Source organism: Oncorhynchus gorbuscha, linkage group LG15 (genome assembly GCF_021184085.1).
Source record: "Oncorhynchus gorbuscha isolate QuinsamMale2020 ecotype Even-year linkage group LG15, OgorEven_v1.0, whole genome shotgun sequence".
Classification (NCBI taxonomy): domain Eukaryota; kingdom Metazoa; phylum Chordata; class Actinopteri; order Salmoniformes; family Salmonidae; genus Oncorhynchus; species Oncorhynchus gorbuscha.
Window position 1 is genome coordinate 62304942 of NC_060187.1, and position 21287 is coordinate 62326228.

General features: G+C 42.7%; 2 protein-coding genes across 8 annotated transcripts in view; both read left to right on the top strand.

Annotated features, from left to right (window-relative positions):
• LOC123997671 (thrombospondin type-1 domain-containing protein 7A-like) overlaps nucleotides 1-12395 on the top strand; it is a 117640-nt gene extending 105245 nt beyond the window's left edge. For 4 of the 7 annotated variants that reach the window (XM_046302124.1, XM_046302126.1, XM_046302125.1 and 1 more), the window contains 8 exons: nucleotides 4835-4980; nucleotides 5200-5374; nucleotides 5765-5938; nucleotides 6975-7070; nucleotides 7209-7294; nucleotides 7631-7844; nucleotides 8655-8742; nucleotides 8974-9278. In XM_046302124.1, coding sequence (XP_046158080.1) covers nucleotides 4835-4980; nucleotides 5200-5374; nucleotides 5765-5938; nucleotides 6975-7070; nucleotides 7209-7294; nucleotides 7631-7844; nucleotides 8655-8742; nucleotides 8974-9154 — 1160 coding nt within the window. In that variant the 3' untranslated portion in view covers nucleotides 9155-9278. Of the gene's footprint in view, nucleotides 1-4834; nucleotides 4981-5199; nucleotides 5375-5764; nucleotides 5939-6974; nucleotides 7071-7208; nucleotides 7295-7630; nucleotides 7845-8654; nucleotides 8743-8973; nucleotides 9279-10291 lie in introns of those variants that run through there. The other 3 variants (XM_046302127.1, XM_046302131.1, XM_046302130.1) reach the window with 2 other exon arrangements.
• Nucleotides 12396-12770: 375 nt separating this feature from the next.
• LOC123997672 (neurexophilin-1-like) lies at nucleotides 12771-19783 on the top strand. Its single transcript, XM_046302132.1, has 2 exons — nucleotides 12771-13206; nucleotides 18170-19783. Exons 1-2 carry the CDS (start codon nucleotides 13132-13134, stop codon nucleotides 18929-18931), a joined length of 837 nt encoding a protein of 278 aa, XP_046158088.1. The 5' UTR covers nucleotides 12771-13131; the 3' UTR covers nucleotides 18932-19783.
• Nucleotides 19784-21287: the final 1504 nt, after the last annotated feature.

Consider the following 21287-nt stretch of genomic DNA (forward strand, 5'->3'; position numbering starts at 1 on the left):
TAAGTGTTTTAATAGTGGTTAAAGGTGCAATGGGGATCCTCACCTGATCTATAGAGGATGTTCTGTTGGCTAGGACAGGATGTGAGGTAGAATTATGTCTGAGAGAGAGTGCTGTATTTTACTCTCTGATAAGGATAGCAGGTGTTCTTTGTTGTTTGGTTGAGGGAGAGGATTGCTGGCTCTGTGTTGGAAAATGAGCTGTTATGTGTGACCAATTGCAAAACAGAGACGGAGAAAGGGTAAGGGGTTTGAAAGAGCATGTGGCGTGGAAGCAATGAGATGGATTTCTACGAGAGCGGTGGAAAGAGAGGAATGAATGCGAGGGAGAGGTGGAAATTGAGTCTGCAGTACTTGAAGTACCAGTGTGTTACAGCAAATCACAATCTGTGTGTGTGTGTGTGTGTGTGTGTGTGTGTGTGTGTGTGTGTGTGTGTGTGTGTGTGTGTGTGTGTGTGTGTGTGTGTGTGTGTGTGTGTGTGTGTGTGTGTGTGTGTGTGTGTGTGTGTGTGAGAGATATATCTTAATGCCTATACTTCATCTGAGATGATGCACTCTTAGTATATCTACTGTATACATCACATTGCAAAGCCCTTTAGAATCAAGAAGGCTTATGAAATACTCAAACTGCAGCCCACCCGATCCATTACCCACAAGAGACTTCACCACCTCATAATGTCAGTCATATAATAGGAAGGCAGTAGTAGTCAGAACAGAAAGGAAAGGAAAAGTCATTTTGCTCAAGTGGAGGACTGGAAGTGGAGAGGTAATCAATATGGCTGGAGCACAGAACAGTGTAGCAGGCTTTTTCAAGAGCTGCCTTTGTCAAGTAGTTAGGGACGACTGATACAGTAACCTATAAATAATATAGTAACACCCACGCAAAAGACGCACAGGAGTCCACGCGAATACACGTGTACATAAATACACACAATAACTGTTTGTAGGCCTATACGGTAATTACATTTCTTTGCCAATTGAATGGTGAATGACCTGACATTCAAACAAAGGATGAACTTTAGCAGACTGCTCCATTATTAAGGAAGGAAAAGAATAAAGGAGGGAACAACACACCATTGACTTGCGTTTGTCTAGACGGAGCTCGTGCATCTCACTATTCAGACATCAGTCATATGTGGATGTAAATCAGAGTCAAAGCTTCCTTTCTGAATGAAATAGTCTTCAACGTCTGCAGACTTTCTACATGTTCCCAGGCGCTCTCTTTTGACGACTTCTGTAACCGTAATAGCCTTGGTTTCATGCATGTTAACATTAGAAGCCTCCTCCCTAAGTTTATTTCTATTCACTGCTTTAGCACACTCTGCCAACCCGGATGTTCTAGCTGTGTCTGAATCCTGGCTTAGGAAGACCACCAAAAATTCAGAAATTTTAATTCCAAACTACAACATTTTCAGACAAGATAGAACTGCCAAAGGGGGCGGTGTTGCAATCTACTGCAAAGATAGCCTGCAGAGTTCTGTCCTACTATCCAGGTCTGTACCCAAACAATTTGAACTTCTACTTTTAAAAATCCACCTCTCTAAAAACAAGTCTCTCACCGTTGCCGCCTGCTATAGACCACCCTCTGCCCCCATCTGTGCTCTGGACACCATATGTGAACTGATTGCCCCCCATCTATCTTCAGAGCTCGTGCTGCTAGGCGACCTAAACTGGAACATGCTTAAAACCCCAGCCATCCTACAATCTAAACTTGATGCCCTCAATCTCACACAAATTATCAATGAACCTACCAGGTACCTCCCCAAAGCCTTAAACACGGGCACCCTCATAGATATCATCCTAACCAACTTCCCCTCTAAATACACCTCTGCTGTCTTCAACCAAGATCTCAGCGATCACTGCCTCATTGCCTGCATCCGTAATGGGTCAGCGGTCAAACGACCTCCACTCATCACTGTAAAACGCTCCCTGAAACACTTCAGCGAGCAGGCCTTTCTAATCGACCTGGCCGGGGTTTCCTGAAAGGATATTGATCTCATCCCATCAGTAGAGGATGCCTGGATATTTTTTTTAAATGCCTTCCTAACCATCTTAAATAAACATGCCCCATTCAAGAAATTTAGAACCAGGAACAGATATAGCCCTTGGTTCTCCCCAGACCTGATTGCCCTTAACCAACACAAAAACATCCTATGGCGTTCTGCATTAGCATTGAACAGCCCCCGTGATATACAGCTGTTCAGGGAAGCTAGAAACCATTATACACAGGCAGTTAGAAAAGCCAAGGCTAGCTTTTTCAAGCAGAAATTTGCTTCCTGCAACTCTAACTCAAAAAAGTTCTGGGACACTGTAAAGTCCATGGAGAATAAGAACACCTCCTCCCAGCTGCCCACTGCACTGAAGATAGGAAACACTGTCACCACTGATAAATCCACCATAATTGAGAATTTCAATAAGCATTTTTCTACGGCTGGCCATGCTTTCCACCTGGCTACTCCTACCCCGGTCAACAGCACTGCACCCCCAACAGCAACTCGCCCAAGCCTTCCCCATTTCTCCTTCTCCCAAATCCATTCAGCTGATGTTCTGAAAGAGCTGCAAAATCTGGACCCCTAAAAATCAGCCGGGCTAGACAATCTGGACCCTTTCTTTCTAAAATTATCTGCCGCAATTGTTGCCACCCCTATTACTAGCCTGTTCAACCTCTCTTTCGTGTCGTCTGAGATTCCCAAAGATTGGAAAGCAGCTGCGGTCATCCCCCTCTTCAAAGGGGGGGACACTCTTGACCCAAACTGCTACAGACCTATATCTATCCTACCATGCCTTTCTAAGGTCTTCGAAAGCCAAGTCAACAAACAGATTACCGACCATTTCGAATCTAACCATACCTTCTCTGCTATGCAATCTGGTTTCAGAGCTGGTCATGGGTGCACCTCAGCCACGCTCAAGGTCCTAAACGATATCTTAACCGCCATCGATAAGAAACATTACTGTGCAGCCGTATTCATTTATCTGGCCAAGGCTTTCGACTCTGTCAATCACCACATCCTCATCGGCAGACTCGACAGCCTTGGTTTCTCAAATGATTGCATCGCCTGGTTCACCAACTACTTCTCTGATAGAGTTCAGTGTGTCAAATCGGAGGGTCTGCTGTCCGGACCTCTGGCAGTCTCTATGGGGGTGCCACAGGGTTCAATTCTTGGACCGACTCTCTTCTCTGTATACATCAATGATGTCGCTCTTGCTGCTGGTGAGTCTCTGATCCACCTCTACGCAGACGACACCATTCTGTATACTTCCGGCCCTTCTTTGGACACTGTGTTAACAACCCTCCAGGCAAGCTTCAATGCCATACAACTCTCCTTCCGTGGCCTCCAATTGCTCTTAAATACAAGTAAAACTAAATGCATGCTCTTCAACCGATCGCTACCTGCACCTACCCGCCTGTCCAACATCACTACTCTGGACGGCTCTGACTTAGAATACGTGGACAACTACAAATACTTAGGTGTCTGGTTAGACTGTAAACTCTCCTTCCAGACCCATATCAAACATCTCCAATCCAAAGTTAAATCTAGAATTGGCTTCCTATTTCGCAACAAAGCATCCTTTACTCATGCTGCCAAACATACCCTTGTAAAACTGACCATTCTACCAATCCTCGACTTTGGCGATGTCATTTACAAAATAGCCTCCAATACCCTACTCAACAAATCGGATGCAGTCTATAACAGTGCAATCCGTTTTGTCACCAAAGCCCCATATACTACCCACCATTGCGACCTGTACGCTCTCGTTGGCTGGCCCTCGCTTCATACTCGTCGCCAAACCCACTGGCTCCATGTCATCTACAAGACCCTGCTAGGTAAAGTCCCCCCTTATCTCAGCTCGCTGGTCACCATAGCATCTCCCACCTGTAGCACACGCTCCAGCACGCTATATCTCTCTAGTCACCCCCAAAACCAATTCTTTCTTTGGCCGCCTCTCCTTCCAGTTCTCTGCTGCCAATGACTGGAACGAACTACAAAAATCTCTGAAACTGGAAACACTTATCTCCCTCACTTTAAGCACCAACTGTCAGAGCATCTTACAGATTACTGCACCTGTACATAGCCCACCTATAATTTAGCCCAAACAACTACCTCTCTTTCCCAACTGTATTTTATTTATTTATTTATTTTGCTCCATTGCACCCCATTATTTTTATTTCTACTTTGCACATTCTTCCATTGCAAAACTACCATTCCAGTGTTTTACTTGCTATATTGTATTTACTTTGCCACCATGGCCTTTTTTGCCTTTACCTCCCTTCTCACCTCATTTGCTCACATTGTATATAGACTTGTTTATACTGTATTATTGACTGTATGTTTGTTTTACTCCATGTGTAACTCTGTGTCGTTGTATCTGTCGAACTGCTTTGCTTTATCTTGGCCAGGTCGCAATTGTAAATGAGAACTTGTTCTCAACTTGCCTACCTGGTTAAATAAAGGTGAAATCAAATAAATAGATAAATGTCTTAAGGTAGATGCGATACTGTAACTACTGCAGATGTAGATTCTTCATTTGAGTCAGTTTAGCTACAGCAGGAAAATAACACTCACCAACAGGAAATGTGAATTATTATCTGGATTATAATTCATGGACATTTTTAAAGGTGTTGATAGATTTTTGTCATAAGGGGGAAAATGAAGTCTGAAATTTCAAAGTAAAAATTACAAACTTCAGGAGCCTTTTAAACCTCGAATACACTACACTGCATTGCCAGAAAGTTGTCCTGCAACAGGGTGATCAAATTAATATCCTACATCTGTACAAGACCAATTGTCCAGTGAGTGTCTCACATTAATGATGTTACTGCATGTTTGTGTTCCAGGGAGGATGTGGCGTAGCAGGGGGGTGGTGCAGGGGTCCCAGGGAGATGGGCGTCCCTGTCCCTCTCAGCTGGAGCAGTGGAAACCTTGTCCTGTCAGACCCTGTTACAGGTGGCAGTACAGTCCCTGGTCTGAGTGCAGGGTGGAGGTAGGCTACACCACACACTGTCTTATTCTCTCTTTGACCCTTGTACTCAGTTAACCTACACAAAGGATATGATCTGACTTTTCCGTGTGTGTGTGTGTGTGTGTGTGTGTGTGTGTGTGTGTGTGTGTGTGTGTGTGTGTGTGTGTGTGTGTGTGTGTGTGTGTGTGTGTGTGTGTGTGTGTGTGTGTGTGTGTGTGTGTGTGTGTCTGTCTCCCCCAGGAGGTGGTATGTGGAGCGGGACTTCGCTACCGGAACCTGACGTGCTTCGTGTCAGACGGCTCAGGAGAAGGAGAGGCCAGCATGGTGGAGGAGGAGTTGTGTGGGGGTCTGGAGCTGGCTGTCAACAGAGACAAGCTGATCATACTGAAGGAGACCTGTGTTCTGCCCTGTCCAGGTAAACAACCAGCTAACTGTATACAGCGCTCCTGTCTTATGTAGGTGTGTTGTTGTTTTTTTATGTTGTGCATCGTGGTACAGTGTGGCTGGCAGCATAGATCTAGATTGAACCTGTTCCTGTACAAGAAAAGCATAGAGAAAAAACAGCACAACACGCTGTGAATTCATAACATCTCCTTTATATGCAGATATACACCTGCATTACTTCAACAACAATCTGCTTTGAGCTGTAATAGACGTTCTTCAACCCCAAGAGTTTAATAAGCCTGACTTGGTTCGCTTTAGTTGTGTTTCTTGCTCTGATTCTCTAGGCATATGACTCCAAATGGAACAAAGAAGCTAACAGCTGTGTGGTTCTCTCTCTCTCTCCTCTCTCTCCTCTCTGTAGGTGAATGCTACCTGATGGAGTGGTCTGACTGGAGCCCGTGTCTGAGTGTGTGTGCTAAAGGGGCCGGCGTGGACTTTGGCTCTGTCCAGGTGCGCTCGCGAGCCGTCATGGCCCAGGAGCCCGAGAATGTCCAGCTGTGTCCTGACCAGGATTGGGAGTCCCGACCTTGCACTGGTGAGATTGGGAGAACAGGGTTGTATTCATTAGGGCACACGAGCAAAGTGTTTTTGCAACGGAAGACGAAAATGTATGTTGTTTTTATTGGACAATTAAGGTAGTCCCTTCCCGCTTCAGTCCGTTTTCTTCCATTTGGTGCCTAATGAATACAACCCAGGTTTTATGTTTTCACCGAAGTCAAATAACATTCTACATGAGGAATTTATTTTACCAGGTCAAAATATGGCAAAACAAATTCCTCATGTTTTTATACAGTACTAGCATGGTCCCTCAGGCATTTTATTCATGGGTTGGACTAGAGAATACAGTGTTATGTGAATCTCCAACCCCCCACTACGTTCCCCTGGGCTCTGGCTGGGGAGTCCCTCATTTTCTCACACACTGTTGCGGACGCCCCACGGCAGCCGTCGCTGGGATGACCTGGTTTATAAGCATCACTGTGGGCCCATGAGGGAGAGGGGATGGGGTGGCCCAGCGCTCTTTAACAAGGAGAGGAAGGGGAGACAGGGGGAGATGGAGCGAGACATGGGATGGAGAGGAAGAACAGGAGAGAGAGGAGTGAAAGAGAGAGAGGGGAGAGGCAGAGGAAGCAATATAGGGAATAGAGAGAGGGGGAGATTAACAGCCCAGATCATTATACCCTGACAGATAACACTATAAAAATCTATTGTATTGATTGTAGCGATGATACTGCAGTCAGCGCGCACTGAGAGAAAAATCCAAATGTTTAGTTAGATTGCTTATTTATGATAGAGTTGAACTGGTTGTGCAGGTGATTAGTTATCAGAGGGCTCCCTAAAGACTATGGGTCACTTGGAGCACTGATGAAGATATTGATAAAATATTAACAGCGTTCATGCTAAGCCACCTAGCAAAAGCCTGAGCCTTTCATCCAGAATGTAGAACTCGAACCAAAACCCTCTGTTCAATGAAGTTCCGTTTAATTCAGTAGAACTGATCTGAATTCAATTTGGCTCTGTTCTGTACCTGGCTTAATGGCTCATCGAGATCATTATGTCTTGTGCTCTTACAGATGGGGAGTGTTTTGAGTACAAGTGGATGAGCAGCACGTGGTCAGGCTCCTCTCGCGTCACCTGGTGTCAGCGCTCTGATGGACTCAACGTCACAGGTAGGCACTGCTAAATCTTCAACGGTGCTTGCCTTAATGCACTTCTTTCCATAGGCCTTATTAGAGTTGACATCAAAGCCTAAAGATCTTACCAATCACATGCCATCTGATCCTTCTTTGGTGACCTTTGACCTACAGGAGGATGCCCCCATATCAATCCTCCAGGGGACGACAACAACTCCTGTGACCCGCCGTGTCAATTGCCAATGTCCTTCTGCACTGAGGTGAGCTGTTCACGGGTAGTCTGTTGAGTGAGTGGTTCAGATTAGGTTTGTGCTCTGAACGCGTTGCACTTCAGTCCATTCTAGCATGGCCAGATAGTGACAAGCTGACAACCGTGGTTGTGTCTAAAAGCATTAATACCTGTCAAATCCTTGCTTCTTCCATCCTTGTCTCCTCAATTCCTTTCAAAGTGCATCAAAGGAGAGGATCCAAGGTCCCTCCCTCTGACCTCCTCGTCCAATTAGCTTTGAAAGGAATTGAGGAAGCAAGGATGTGACAGATATTAGCATATTCAAACACAGCAGTGAACTGTATTTGTGTAACACTGCCCTCTTCAGGCTGGCGTGTGTATGTGCGAGGAGGGCTACACAGAGGTGATGTCCTCCAGTGGCCAGCTGGACCACTGCACCCCCATACCCATTCTGGAGATCCCCACAGCCGGGGACAAGAAGACTGACGTGAAGACCAGCCGTGCCATCAACCCCACCTTGCCTGCCACTATACAGCCTGGACGCACCGGACGCACCTGGTACCTGCAGCCCTTTGGACCAGGTGAACCAGCTACGTGACTAGCCTAGATGTAGTGAACACAATGAGAGAGATGCTGCAGGGGTATTATTTCTTACAGGTGAAGCTACACCGACCACAGTAAATAGCCTTTACGGCTTTGGGTTTATGAGAGTTACATTTCTGCACACACTTCTGACAATAGTAAATATAGCAAGAATGTGAAGTGATGGGAGGACCGGTATGGATCAGAGGAAAATGTGTCTCTGCTACTCTTTCATCATTGCCAAATAAGTGCATGAAATGAAAAGGAAGCACTTGGCTGATGATTGGCTAGATGCTTCAGCAGGATTGTAAGCCAATACAGGAGATACTATGTATTATGCTATTTTCTTGTGTGCTCTTAGCTAATATGAACTGATTTAACATTTCTAAAGAGCAAAATGCTTGGTTAACCCCATAGTACTTTCTGGTTAGAGTGCTGCATGTCACTGAGGCAGTAAGTGAAACTTGGGCTCTTACCATTTTTGACAGGTTGAGACTGTCTAGACATGTCCTTCAAACCACAATTCAGATCAACATCTACAAAGCCAGAAATGAATGGAAACGGGCATATGTTGCCTTGCATTGCATGTCCAAACATGTCCATTTTGTAAATTGCGGAACTAAGTGGAAGCTCTGAAGACTTCTTTCAAAAGGATGCCATCACCAACCTTGTGTTCCTTCCAGAATCCAGTTCTGCTTGATGCGTGGGCAAAGTGCTTGACAAATGAATTGTTCTTCCCAATTCTGATTGTGTTACGGACACCGTCAGCCACGTAGCCAGCTGAACTGACAGCTCTCCCTCCTCCACAGATGGCAAGCTGAAGATGTGGGTATATGGTGTAACAGCGGGAGCCCTGGTACTGCTCATGTTCATAGTGTCTATGATATACCTAGCTTGGTGAGTCCGCTCTGATCTTGTCCTTTTTTACTCATCCATCCCTTCATCATTCATTAAAAATCCCCGTAGTGATTTTTTTTTTTTGAGGGGGGGGGGGGGGGGCGATTAGATTTGAGATTTTGAACCTTTTCATTTAGTCGTTAGTCGGTTCATCCCCCCCCCATCTTTTTGGTTTATTTATTGTTTTGTTGTTGTTTGTTTTGTTTTCTTCATGCCATCTGTCGCCAGCAGCAGTTACAGTGTCCTCCGCCGCCGTCTTCAGGCCACTGAGTCCAACGCCAATGGGACGGTGGTCTGGATGGGTCAAAATGCACATGAGTTGACTTATACCTGCCCCGATTGCCAAGAGTTGGGCCAAAGCAGTAGCCAAAGCAGCGGCCAAAGCAGCGGCCAAAGCAGCCAAAGCAGCTAAAGAGGAAAAAGAGGCAGCTCTACAAGTAGCTGCAGTGCCAATCATTGACCCCTGACCTGTGACCCCTCCACCAGTGTCACATGACGTGTCCCGCTTGACCAGCTGTGTGAAGTTGCTAGTGCAGGTGAAGTCCCAGGAAATCACCTTCTATGGGTCCCTCATACTGTAGGTGGTAGGCTCCGGATAGAACCTGGTCGTAAGTAGGCTTCCGACTTTAGGATGAGCTTACCTTCACCAAATAATTAACCTAAACCATTAGGGCAGTGGTCTCCAGACCCTAACACACCCAATTACTAATCAACATCTCAAGATGAAGATTAGCTCATTTAGAAGTGTTAGTTTTGGCCTGGAACAAAATCTGTGACCAGGCTTAGTGACAACTGATGTAACCATCATTGACTTATTCAACCCCTATTAAGACTCATTCTGACCTTTTCCTGAAGACTTATTTGTTTTCTTGAATGTAAAATCGCACAATGATGATGTCATACTGCCCTCTGGTGGCCATGACAGATAGCTACTATATTTTAGAGCAGGAGCAACATTCCCCTGCTTTTATCGAATCCCCTCTGCCATCTCATCCCTGTTTATCTATTTACCATACATTGTCACACACATTTATTATGGTGCTCACATTTGTTATGCACGGAACACCAATTATTGAGGAGGATCACGTTCACGTTACCATCAAGAAATATGGACAAATGCAGTAGAAGTAAGCGTTTACACATGCATCTTTTGAGGCATTAACAATTGCAGGACAACAATAGTGCTTCTCTTTTCCTAGGATGGTGATGTTTGCTAAATAGCTCTGTAATATTCTTGCACTGTCAGAGCCAATACAAAAGGTACCTTATAGCTCAGAGCCATAGAAGTCAAGTGAAGCATGGCCACAGATATTAATGCAAATTAACATACTAATACCTTTTAACTTGCTTTTTATCTTTTTGATATGCCCATGTCTTTTCCCGAAATGTCCATTTTATAGAGATATCATTCATTTGGAACAATCGCAACCACATGTTAGAACTGACATAATAGTAATAGCCACTTTCTAGTGCTGCTGGTGTTTTACTTGCACTGTAGTGTATAGATTGTAAGGCAGGGTAGTAACCTGTTGTCCTCTCTTCCTCTTAGCAAAAAGCCAAAGAAACCAAAGAGACAGAGGCAAATGAACAACCGATTGAAACCTCTCACCCTAGCCTATGATGGGGACGCTGACATGTAGGACTCTGGGGTAGCCTAGTCCTCCAGAGACCTGCCCCACCTGCCGTAAAAACAAAGAGACATATCCCATCATAGGAAGGACAGGGATGTTTTCATCTTGCAGATCAGAAGAAGAAGACCAACGGCCATCTTGAAACCATTTTGGGCCCTCATGTGTTAATTGGAGATAGGAATTGAGGAAACATTTCTCCACTTAGACATATTTGGGTTTAGTCCATTTCAAGCAGCAGTTCTCCTTTTCCATTTTCTTTTGTGATATTTCCTTAAACAAACGCCTTCACAGCCTCCACTCACTATGAGGAAAATGCCTTTTTTTTTTGTTTTGCCCATTTTTTGCTTTCAAACGGAAGGGCTGCTGCGAAGAGACAAACTTTCCTGTCTTTGAACAAAAACAGCACAAGCTCATTTCTTTGCCGTGTTTTTCTGCTCGTCACTGAAACGTTGAGTAGCTGGAGGCTTAGGATGCACTGGCGGTTCGCACGTTGCCAAAAGTCACCGCAGGGAAGGGGAGGAAAATCTCCATGAAAAGGCTTGGATTCATTTCCTTTCTGGATTTTGACTGAAATCTCCTTCGGTTGCAAACAAAGAGATACTTTTGGTTTCCGGTTGATTCCTAGACAGAGGCGTATCTTGAAGGATAAACATATACAGACCGAGAACACAAGATGAGAAACAATCCCTGGTTACTGGATCTATTGCCTGTCTCCCTTTTGCTTTGTTTCAGGCACAATTATTGCACTATATTAGTGCAGCATGATATGCACATGATGAGTTATACGTTGTATTGCCATAGAACATTGCCTCTCTTAAGACACAACCAAATGCAGTTGGAAACTAAATGTGAAAATAATGGGCATTTTCAAGGCCATGGATACATGATAACTGGAGATGATGTCCATATTCTATAACACAGGGGGTGTGAATCAATAGTAAATATGTATAGATTTTATTTTGTCAGAACTCGTTTTGTTTTTGGTCCAGTATCTTTTGTGGTCTATATACTGTAGTTTGTTTGGTATTGTCCCTCTCTCTATGCCCGAATGAAATTGAACAGACGACTTAAATGAGGACCATTGATTCTGTTCTTGCTTACAATGAGATATTTCCAATGGTTTAAATGTTCTAAATATGAAACATAGCCCATATGTACATGGAAGATAAATGGGTAAATGGATTTTCTTATTTTTTAGATAACTTGTTTCGCAAAAAACAAAACACTTCTAAAGCTAAAATGATGTGTGTGACTACTATTGTATTTTTATCTCATTTCTAATGTCACGCAACTCTAACTTCTGCCTTATTGTGTCAATGATCAACTATATACAGTACCATATACATTCATGAAACCAACATATTTAATAATGGGTGCAGCACAGGTTTAAACTGTATTTCATTGATTCATGGGATGAATGACTGATGAATTTGGTGATTGATGAATTTCGATAGAAGTTAAACGATACCATTTTCTAGGACAAAAGGCTCTAGGAACAAGACTATTTAAATGTCCTTTTTTCACAATGACCCATATCATAGGTGCCCTTAGACATATTATAATGATGCAGTCGTTCTCCCGGCGTACAATATCACATCATATATTCTGTATATATATATATAGAGGTCCATCTAAGCAGCCGTCATCACAGTACATGAATACAGAGGAAATATGACGCCGTTGTTCTACAGTGGCAGAATGCGACCAGTCTGCCTGATTGCTGGAAGAGCAGCTGATGAGGAGAATGTTTACTTTTTTTTTGTCAGTTTTCCTTTTAAATATTTTTTGAATTTTTGGAGAGAGAGAAAAGATCAACATATGTGTACATTTATTTTGTATTGCTCACAAATGTTTAGTTTGAATATTGCAAAATGGGTGTATGCTATTACTGATGGTGGTTCTCTTGAAGCAAGCTGTGTGTTGTACAAAAAGATAAGACTCCGTCATTTTGTAGAGATTGTATCGGAAGTATTACTAAAAATAAATGAAGAAAGTGTTATAAACATACTAAGTTACAATGAAAATGTTGATGAATGCCTTTCCAGTGTACTGTCCATTATGTTAGATGTACCACTAGATGTCTCTCAAGACACAAATGAAAAGTTATATTGCAAGGCTCTCTTGAAGTCTCTTTCCCTCTATATCTCTTCCTGCCTCTCTCTCTCTCTCTCTCTCTCTCTCTCTCTCTCTCTCTCTCTCTTTCTCACCCCTCTCTCTCTCTCTCTCTCTCTCTCTCTCTCTCTCTCTCTCTCTCTCTCTCTCTCTCTCTGTCCCTTTTCCTGCCTCTCTCTCTCTCTCTCTCTCTCTCTCTCTCTCTCTCTCTCTCTCTCTCTCTCTCACCCCTCTCTCTCTCTGTCCCTTTTCCTGCCTCTCTCACTCTTTCTCGCCCCTCTCTCTATTTCTCTCTCCCTCTTCCTGCCTCTCTCTATCCCCCTCTCTCTCTCTACCTCTTTCTCTCTTCTCTTTCTCCCGCTCTATAAAACATCACATAACACTGACAATCAGACCTACAAGCACTACCATTCACGCAACACCGCCACTAATCCTGCAACAAAGAACGTATCATTCACATCTTCCAATAGACAAAACAGAGACAGAGCATTTGATTTTCAGCCCTCAGTCAATCTGAAGATTGATCCCTGCTATTTTCACCAGGGTCTTTTTCGGGTTTCCCTTTGTCATTTATCTCTAGTTGTGGCATTTTTACATAGTCCATTTTATTTTATTTTTCAAGAAAGGGATTTGCGTACAGGTAGGCATGAAAAGTGAAGGTCTACCAAGAGGAATGAAGTCCACATGTTGGTGCGTTGTTCTCCTGTCACTCATTTCTATGGTAAGTTGAGTTTTTGTTGTCAATTATCTAGTAAAAATCTAATTTTCTCTCTTTTGAAATCTTGTGTTCTAAGCTACCAGCTAAATGTACAGATGTTGCCTGTGCCATAGCATTTTTCCAAATACTTTTTTTACTCACAAGTGTTTGGTAAATGTATATGTTGCATATATATTTTGAGTATGCTTTTCAGCACATTGGAGAGCACCAGTCTTTGCTTTTACTCTTAAAGGGAAATGTCACCATATTTCAACTTCATATTCATTATCTCCAGAACCACCCCATCATCAACATGTGCGAAAATGCAGCGTTTCTATGTTTTGTAGTAAAAAATACATAGGAAGATAAATCTTTCCAATGATGACATCAATCAATTAGTAGACAATTAGTGGGCAATGCATACTAATAATTGGTTAAAATCACACGTTGCACACCAATAATGTCATTGAAAACACTTCCTCTATCTTCTTTTTACTACAAAAGATAGAAAAGCGCTATTTTCCCATATGTTGATGGGGTGGTGCTGGAGATGATGAAGATGAACCATTTGTGAAATTTCCCTTTACATCTTTACTTACTCATCTATTGTTTTTAGTAGATGTACTATTGTGTTGTGTGCAGAGGGAAACATTTTGTCATTCACATTCCGATTGGTCGTAGATCTAATTTTAATCAATCGACTCCGATGAATCTCCCATTAGAGTCACTCAATTCAGTTGAAAAGTTTGACATTTCAAACGCTTGGCATTTCACCTTTTGATAAGCTTGACATAATATCTTCATTGTTATGCCATAACAGTTTGCCATAACAGACATCCCAATTGTGTTAATCTTCTGGTACATAGTAACCCTGCATGAGGTAAATCTGTCTACAGACAAGCAAGAGAAATAGGCCCAATTTGCCTCTTACACATTATTTTAACTTAATCCCACAAAGTTGACTAATCTTCAATAGTTACCTTGGGTTATCAGCACTTCGTTTGCGTAGTGATTGAAATAAGTGAATTATGAATAATTATTTATACAATTCCCATTATCGAATTGAATTCGCAGTCTTTAAAATTATAAACTCAATTTCACACTTCACTAGGCTCGCTAATCATTTTATCCCTTGAACTAATGAAGCCTTTCCTTTTTTTAAGGAACACTTTTATTCAGTGCATAATGATGCAAATATATTAAACTAATACTATGTTAAATGTAAAATGTCACTACAGTACTGTAAACATGAAGTGTTGGATGTACAGAAAGTGTTTACTCTCAATTGTACCACTTGATGTGAATGTTTTTCCAGGCTTCGCCTCCAAATTGCTTCGCCATGCTTTAATGGGGTGCTCATAATTGTTTCGTGCTCGCCGCATCCTAAGCTCAAGCCTCGAGCTCCTTCGACAGATTGACAGACCCATGGGAACCTCGCAAACTTATTTTGGACGCCTTTGAACCAACTCGTGTGTGAAATAATGTGATTATGTATTTATCCTCTGGGTGAGTTGGAGAAAATAGTGGCTATTTTTTTTGTTGCCACGGTAATACCCTCAGTCCAACTGCTGACCGTGTTCATCCTCTACAGAACTCACGACGACAATACTGCCCTATGTTTGCTACGTTTCATAGTCTACCATTCTATTTCACACCTATTTGAGATGTCTTGAGATGCCTCACTCTAAAGCCCCGTGATCTCTGACTCCCTCAGGTAACTCTGGCGATTTCACTTTGATCTCTGTTCATCTCTGAGAATGCTATAGCTGATCCATGAAAACATCAGAGAAAGAAAATCCTACATTTTCCAAGATTCATTTGGATATCAGCACAACCAAACTATCCCCTAAAGGAGTGCTGGCCAGCTCCCCCAGGAGAGCTACTGATTAGTATAATCAAGTGTTAGATTAGGGCTAGAACGAAACCCTGTGGAGAGTAGCTCTCCAGGAGAAGAGTAGGCCACATCTGGCCTAAAACATATCCCTGGAGATGTGTACAGTCTCACTGCGCTTAGATTCAATTCCGTTCTGCTCACTGAACGATGGAATCATGTCCCTGCGGACTCACAGATTCTGAATGGTTCTGATTGACCAGTGCTGTAAGGTGCTGTCTGATATTCATTTAGGCACATATGGTAGCTGAGAGTTGAAAGGAAAGTATGTCATGTCAGTGAAGATCCTTTATATACTAAATAGAATGGGTGGAATGGCCATGATTCTTGGATTCATGTAGATTCATCAACATGGTGCAATTTTGTTCCACTATAACACAAAATACTGAGACAAGCTAGGGCAAACAAACAACTCCGAACTACCCAAACAAGATGGACGACATTGTTGCTTTGAATAGGAATAGAGACAGCCGGTTCCAACCATTCCAACTCTAATGCCTCTTTAACCGGAGTTTCGGCTAATAGCAGCACCCAGAATTCACTTCAATTTAGTTGCTAAAATGGCAACAGTCCGTCGGAAGAGAGAAGTCTGCCCTGTAACCCCCCCTACGAGTTCCAGCTGCAGTACCATTTCAGTGAATGAAAGCTCACACATTTTTAATAGTCTCTCCTAGGTGTTTTTTTAGTTACCAAGGTTGTCTTATCAGAACAAGACATTTTTGCTATATTGGGGTTTTAACCTATAGCATATCCTCCTTATCACAAGGGAAGCTACTGTACAGTACCAGACTGTATCTTCCTCCCTCTAGGGAAAGGATTCCTTAACAGGAAGAGATAACATTCAGGTACATCCATCGACTGTGTATACCACATTATGTCTATGGGTATTTTCAATAGGACTCGGTAGGGTATTTAACAGGGTATGTCCTCCATTATCAAATCATCCCAGTATTTGTGTAATCATGTGCAGGAATTCTGGTTTGTTTGAGGCCACAGGTGAGATTTAGAACTGTCTGATGAGCAATGCCTCAAACTTTTCAAATTCACCTCATTATAGCTGTTGGTGACAACCTGTTTCTCCACCTCCATTTAACACCAGCGGAAAAAAAGAAACTAAATGTGAAAATAATGTCTCACATGCTCTCAAACAGAGCGAGGTAATCTTGGCCTTTCCTCTGTTTCCTCAGACAAGGCTGCCTTGATGTAAATGTTGGTTTAGTCAGGAGTGCCTTGATCTGCCTAATCTCTGTAGTGTGGATTACAGGTTGGTTATAATCCGGGAATTGGGGTCTCTGCGAATGTGACACGGGGCCCTCTAATCCCGACCATGACAGTTTGCACAGGCTGTCAGGTGCTTTAGATGAAAGCTAATTGCATGTCAGTGTTGAACCCAGTATAATAAGCGTCATGACAAGACCGCAAGGACCAAGCTAGCTCTCAAGAAACATTTTGAAATTGAATTGTGCATATGATTGCTTAGGAGAAACGTGTCTGAATCAACTAAGTGGGATATATGTTGTGAGATCCTTAAAGGGAAAACAAAATATTTTATTTTCCAGGTCGCCCTCGCACAAAAAAAAGAAAATGCTTTTAACCTTGAGTCTTTCTCCTGGTTAAATAAAGGTTAAACAGGGGGAAGGGGGGGAGGGTTGGCAGTCCTTCTGAGTAGGGGGAATCCATTGAGATTGAGCTTCAGTCATTTAGCAGCACAGGTAATTATAGCTCTATGAAAGCTATATTTCATTTGGTCATTGGAGAGCCCACTGCTAATGAATCAGGAAAGAGAAAGCCTTGGGAAATAAATGGGGCTTATTTGAACGATGGTTCATACTTCCTGTTCAATGAAACTGAACCACTCAACTTTCCCTATTTCTTTTCAGATGGAGAAGGCGAATGTGTAAGTTAAAGCACATTGCAGCGACATTTTCTTAGTGCAACATAATTCTGCAAAGTGCAAAAAATACCATCAACGTCGTTATATTCTCGCAGTGTGATTTAATTTAAGACTTTTCTTCAACAATGTGGGTTATAAGGAGGCGATTATTTAACCAGAGTTTACTAAAGTGAACAATGCATAAATAGTGCCCCCTTTATAACACATTGTTGAAGAAAAATGTCAAATTAAATCAAGTTGGCAGATTTATAATTAGGTTTTTGCACTGTTCATGGATATGAAGTCAAATTTGGCCCGAAACAAAGATGAGATTGAAATTCGGCTTGAGCACCAAAAATAAGGAGATTTGATATTTTCCAAATGAAGTATTCTATGTCCAAATCCAACATGCATTAGCACTATAACTGTTGCAATACACAGACTACCCTACCGCAATGTCATCCTGTGAACTTAGTGAAAGAGAGAAGACCTTATTCTCCTAGTATTGATCTGAGGTAAAGGTACAACATGTAAGACTTTGCCCAGATAGATCTGCTGTCACGTTCCACAGATGGGGTTAGGCCATCACTGTCACCATTCTTCGTGAAGTGCAGTGGGAATCTTAGCCCTGTCATCTGTATTATTATGAGGGCCGGAGTAAAGGAATCATCAATCAACCGTTCAGGGTACATTCAGCGGGTAATAGTCTGGTGTTGCGTCACGTCTGTAGGCTACTGGATAAACGCTTCATTCATCTATATGTATGGCAGGATTGGAATGTCCTTACGCTTGATAAAAGACACTGTTCATATGAGGCAATTATGTCATGCACTGAATTTGTCTTATATTATTTCTATATCCATTAGTCATGATCTTCAGCGTCACTGAATTTCAAATGGGTATTGATTTTATTGCCATTTCAGATCTACAGTTCATGTATGATCTATTGGTACAAAACACAAAAATGGCATTTTTTTTATTTGACCTTTATTTAACTAGGCAAGTCAGTTTAAGAACAAATTCTTATTTTCAATGACAGCCTAGGAACAGTGGGTTAACTGCCTGTTCAGGGGCAGAACAAAAGATTCAAGGACATATCAAGGACATGTAACTTTTGATCCTACACAGCAGGATTATTTTTTTTAATGGTTTATGGCATTCACGGCATGCCTTTTGTATCCCATCATTGAAATAGGATTGTATTATCTCTTTGTTTTCCACAGGTTACAAGTGCCCATTCATCTGCTTCTGGAAGTTCAGACGTTCTGAAGTCAGAGAGCCCAAAGTCGAGAGCTAAGGACCTCTGGACAACAAACACCAGCAAGGACTTCTCCATCAGTCGCCTGCTCTCCCAGACCTTTTATGACAAGAACCTGTCTGGCCTGGATCTGAACTATGACAAGTTGGAACCGTACTCTAAACAGGAGCTCTGGGACTGGCTCCACAACACCTCTAGCCTTCGTGACCCCCGCTCCCGATCCAAGAGGAGACCCATCGTCAAGACCGGAAAGTTCAAGAAGATGTTCGGCTGGGGCGACTTCCACTCCAACATCAAGACCGTGAAGCTCAACCTGCTGATCACCGGGAAGATCGTAGACCACGGCAACGGCACGTTCAGCGTCTACTTCCGCCACAACGCGACGGGCCAGGGCAACGTGTCGGTGGGTCTGGTGCCGCCCACCAAGGCCGTGGAGTTCCAGCTGCGGCAGTCGACGGTCCTCGAGCCCAAAGACACCAAGCTGTTCAACTGCAGGGTGGAGTACGAGAAGGTGGAGAAGGGCGCCAGGAAGTCGTTGTGTTCCCACGACCCTTCGCAGAGCTGCCCCCAGGAGCAGACCCAGAGCCATGTGTCCTGGCTGTGCTCCAAGCCCTTCAAAGTCATCTGCATCTACATCTCCTTCTACAGCACCGACTACAAGCTGGTGCAGAAAGTGTGTCCGGATTACAATTACCACAGCGATACTCCCTACCTCCCCACCGGGTGATTGGCTGAGCGGCTAAGGGAAAGGAACAGAGACAGACAGGGCATTGGCTCCTGAGAGGTGTCAGTTGATTTGAGCTAGGCTGGCACGTCCCTCAATAGAACAGAGGGGGATGCGTTACTGTCGGAACAGAACTGTTCAAAGGTATTATTAAAGCTAATGCGTCCCTGCTGCTTGTGAGATCGCTACACTGAGCAGACCTTCCCTATGGCCATTGTACGAGCATTTAGGACACAACATTTCCTGGCTTGGCATACTTTACCCTCATGTATTTTGACCCTCTATAGTAGCTATACGAAAGTACTCAGCCGGAGCCCTCGCTGAAGGTTTGCCATTATGTAAATAATAACTCATAAAGCCCACTTCATTCTATTAGAATGTGTTTCGATCTTCTAATGTAACTCTGTGTGTTGATGGAATAGCATTTTTCATTTTCTCTCATTGTCCGTTTCTGTTTGTCCCTGGTGATTACAAAGCGGGAAATGAAATAGGTAGATGTCGACTTACTGCGAAGGAAAGTGTCAGAGCGCATTAAGACGTGCCATCTGTTTCATTACGTGTTTGTATCTGTATGACAGCCAGAAATACAGATCCTTTCAAAATGGTTTCCTTTTCAGTCTCAGTGAATTATTGAAACATCAACATCACATTTAATAAGAGAAACTCTAAAAACGAAATACATCAAATAAAACACTTCCTACAGATATACACTGAGTATACCTAACATTAGGAACACCTTCAGAATATTGAGTTGCACCCCCTTTTGCCTTCAGAACAGCCTCAATTAGTCAGGGCATGGAATCTATAAGGTGTCAACGCGTTCCACAGATATGCTGGCCCATGTTGACTCTAATGCTTCCCACAATTGTGTCAAGTTGGCTGGATGTCCTTTGGGGTGGTGGACCATGCTTGATACAAATGGGAAACTGTTGAGTGAGAGAAACCCAGCAGCGCTGCAGTTCTTGACACAAACCGGTGCACCTGCCACATACCATACCCCGTTCAAAGGCACTTAAATCGTTCGTCTTGCCCATTCACCCTCTGAATGGCACACATACACTATACATCTCAATTGTTTCAAAGGCTTAAAAATACTTCTTTAACCGGTCTCCTCCCCTTCATCTACACAGATTCAATGAGGAGTCATAGCTTTCACCTGGTCAGTCTATATCATGGAAAGAGCAGGTGTTCTTAATGTGTTTGTATGCTCAGTGTACTTTGTTTTCGGTAGATAAAGAAAAAAAATGCTAGCAATGGTTTTCAGCTCTGACATGGATGCCACGTTGATAGCAATCTCTTGCCATCAGTTATATCCTATCCGACACAAGTTAATGTGGAGTAAATCAGCTCAATGAAGGACTTTCATTCATTATGGATCTAAGTTTATTTTAAGATTTAAAAAAGAAGCATTTATGTTTGCCCCATGAGAAAAAAAACACAGTAAAGAGTCCCCACTCTGTTCGCTATAAAACATTAAATCAAGGAAATCAAAGGAAGTTTCAGCATAAAATGTGCTGCTTGGCAGAGGACATGTATTAAACTACAGGGGCATCTCTCCACACATTATAACAACCACTTCTGACATCAATAACGCAAATTCTGGATGATGATGATGTAATAACACTATACGATAATGATGCTGGATATTTGATTTGGCCATTAAGCTTTCATTAGGCAAATGTGATGCTTGTAGCTGATTGTGAAACATCTCTGAGAACCATCACTGTGATTGTCATCCCTGTGTGAGAGAATAATGTCTGGGAATTACACTGACACACAACGGGAGTAGAAGTCCTTCATGAGGTTGATAGGCACCTTGAGGTGGAGTTCTTTATGCGGTTTGCATTGCACATCTAACTAGTCAACTACTACAGGGTCTTTAGTACTGTACACGTGCACACAGACTCGTTTGTTGTTGACACAACTGAAAAAAATGGAATGGAAGATTTGACAAAGTACTTCATAAGAAATAGGGGTTTGTTTCCTATGATGAGCGGGGCCCATGTGATAAGGGAGTGTGAACAGGGATTTATGATGTGGATGAACAAAGCTGACAGAAATAAGCATTAACATTTGACTCGTAAATTGAGAGCAGTTATCTGTCATAATGGCTACTGGATGACAAATGTCTCAGATTATTTTATTTGAGTGTGTCTTCCATTTTTACAAAGTGTCATTTTCTGTATAAGATCAGTTAAATATATTGCCAAATTGGACACTCTTGTCTTCATTTTGTGGAATACACTATACTGTACTTGAGTTATGGCTAATTATTATTTATTTTAAATATATGGATGAATTCAATTGCACTCTTTTAGATGGGCCATGTCCAATAGTTGCCATGTCCGAGTCTAAGCTC

Excerpts from the sequence above, each read along its gene's own strand:
- LOC123997672 (XM_046302132.1), top strand. The coding sequence starts at position 13,132 with ATGAAAAGTGAAGGTCTACCAAGAGGAATGAAGTCCACATGTTGGTGC. Across the intron at positions 13,207-18,169 it reads TCCTGTCACTCATTTCTATG|GTTACAAGTGCCCATTCATC; the intron begins GTAAGTTGAGTT and ends TGTTTTCCACAG.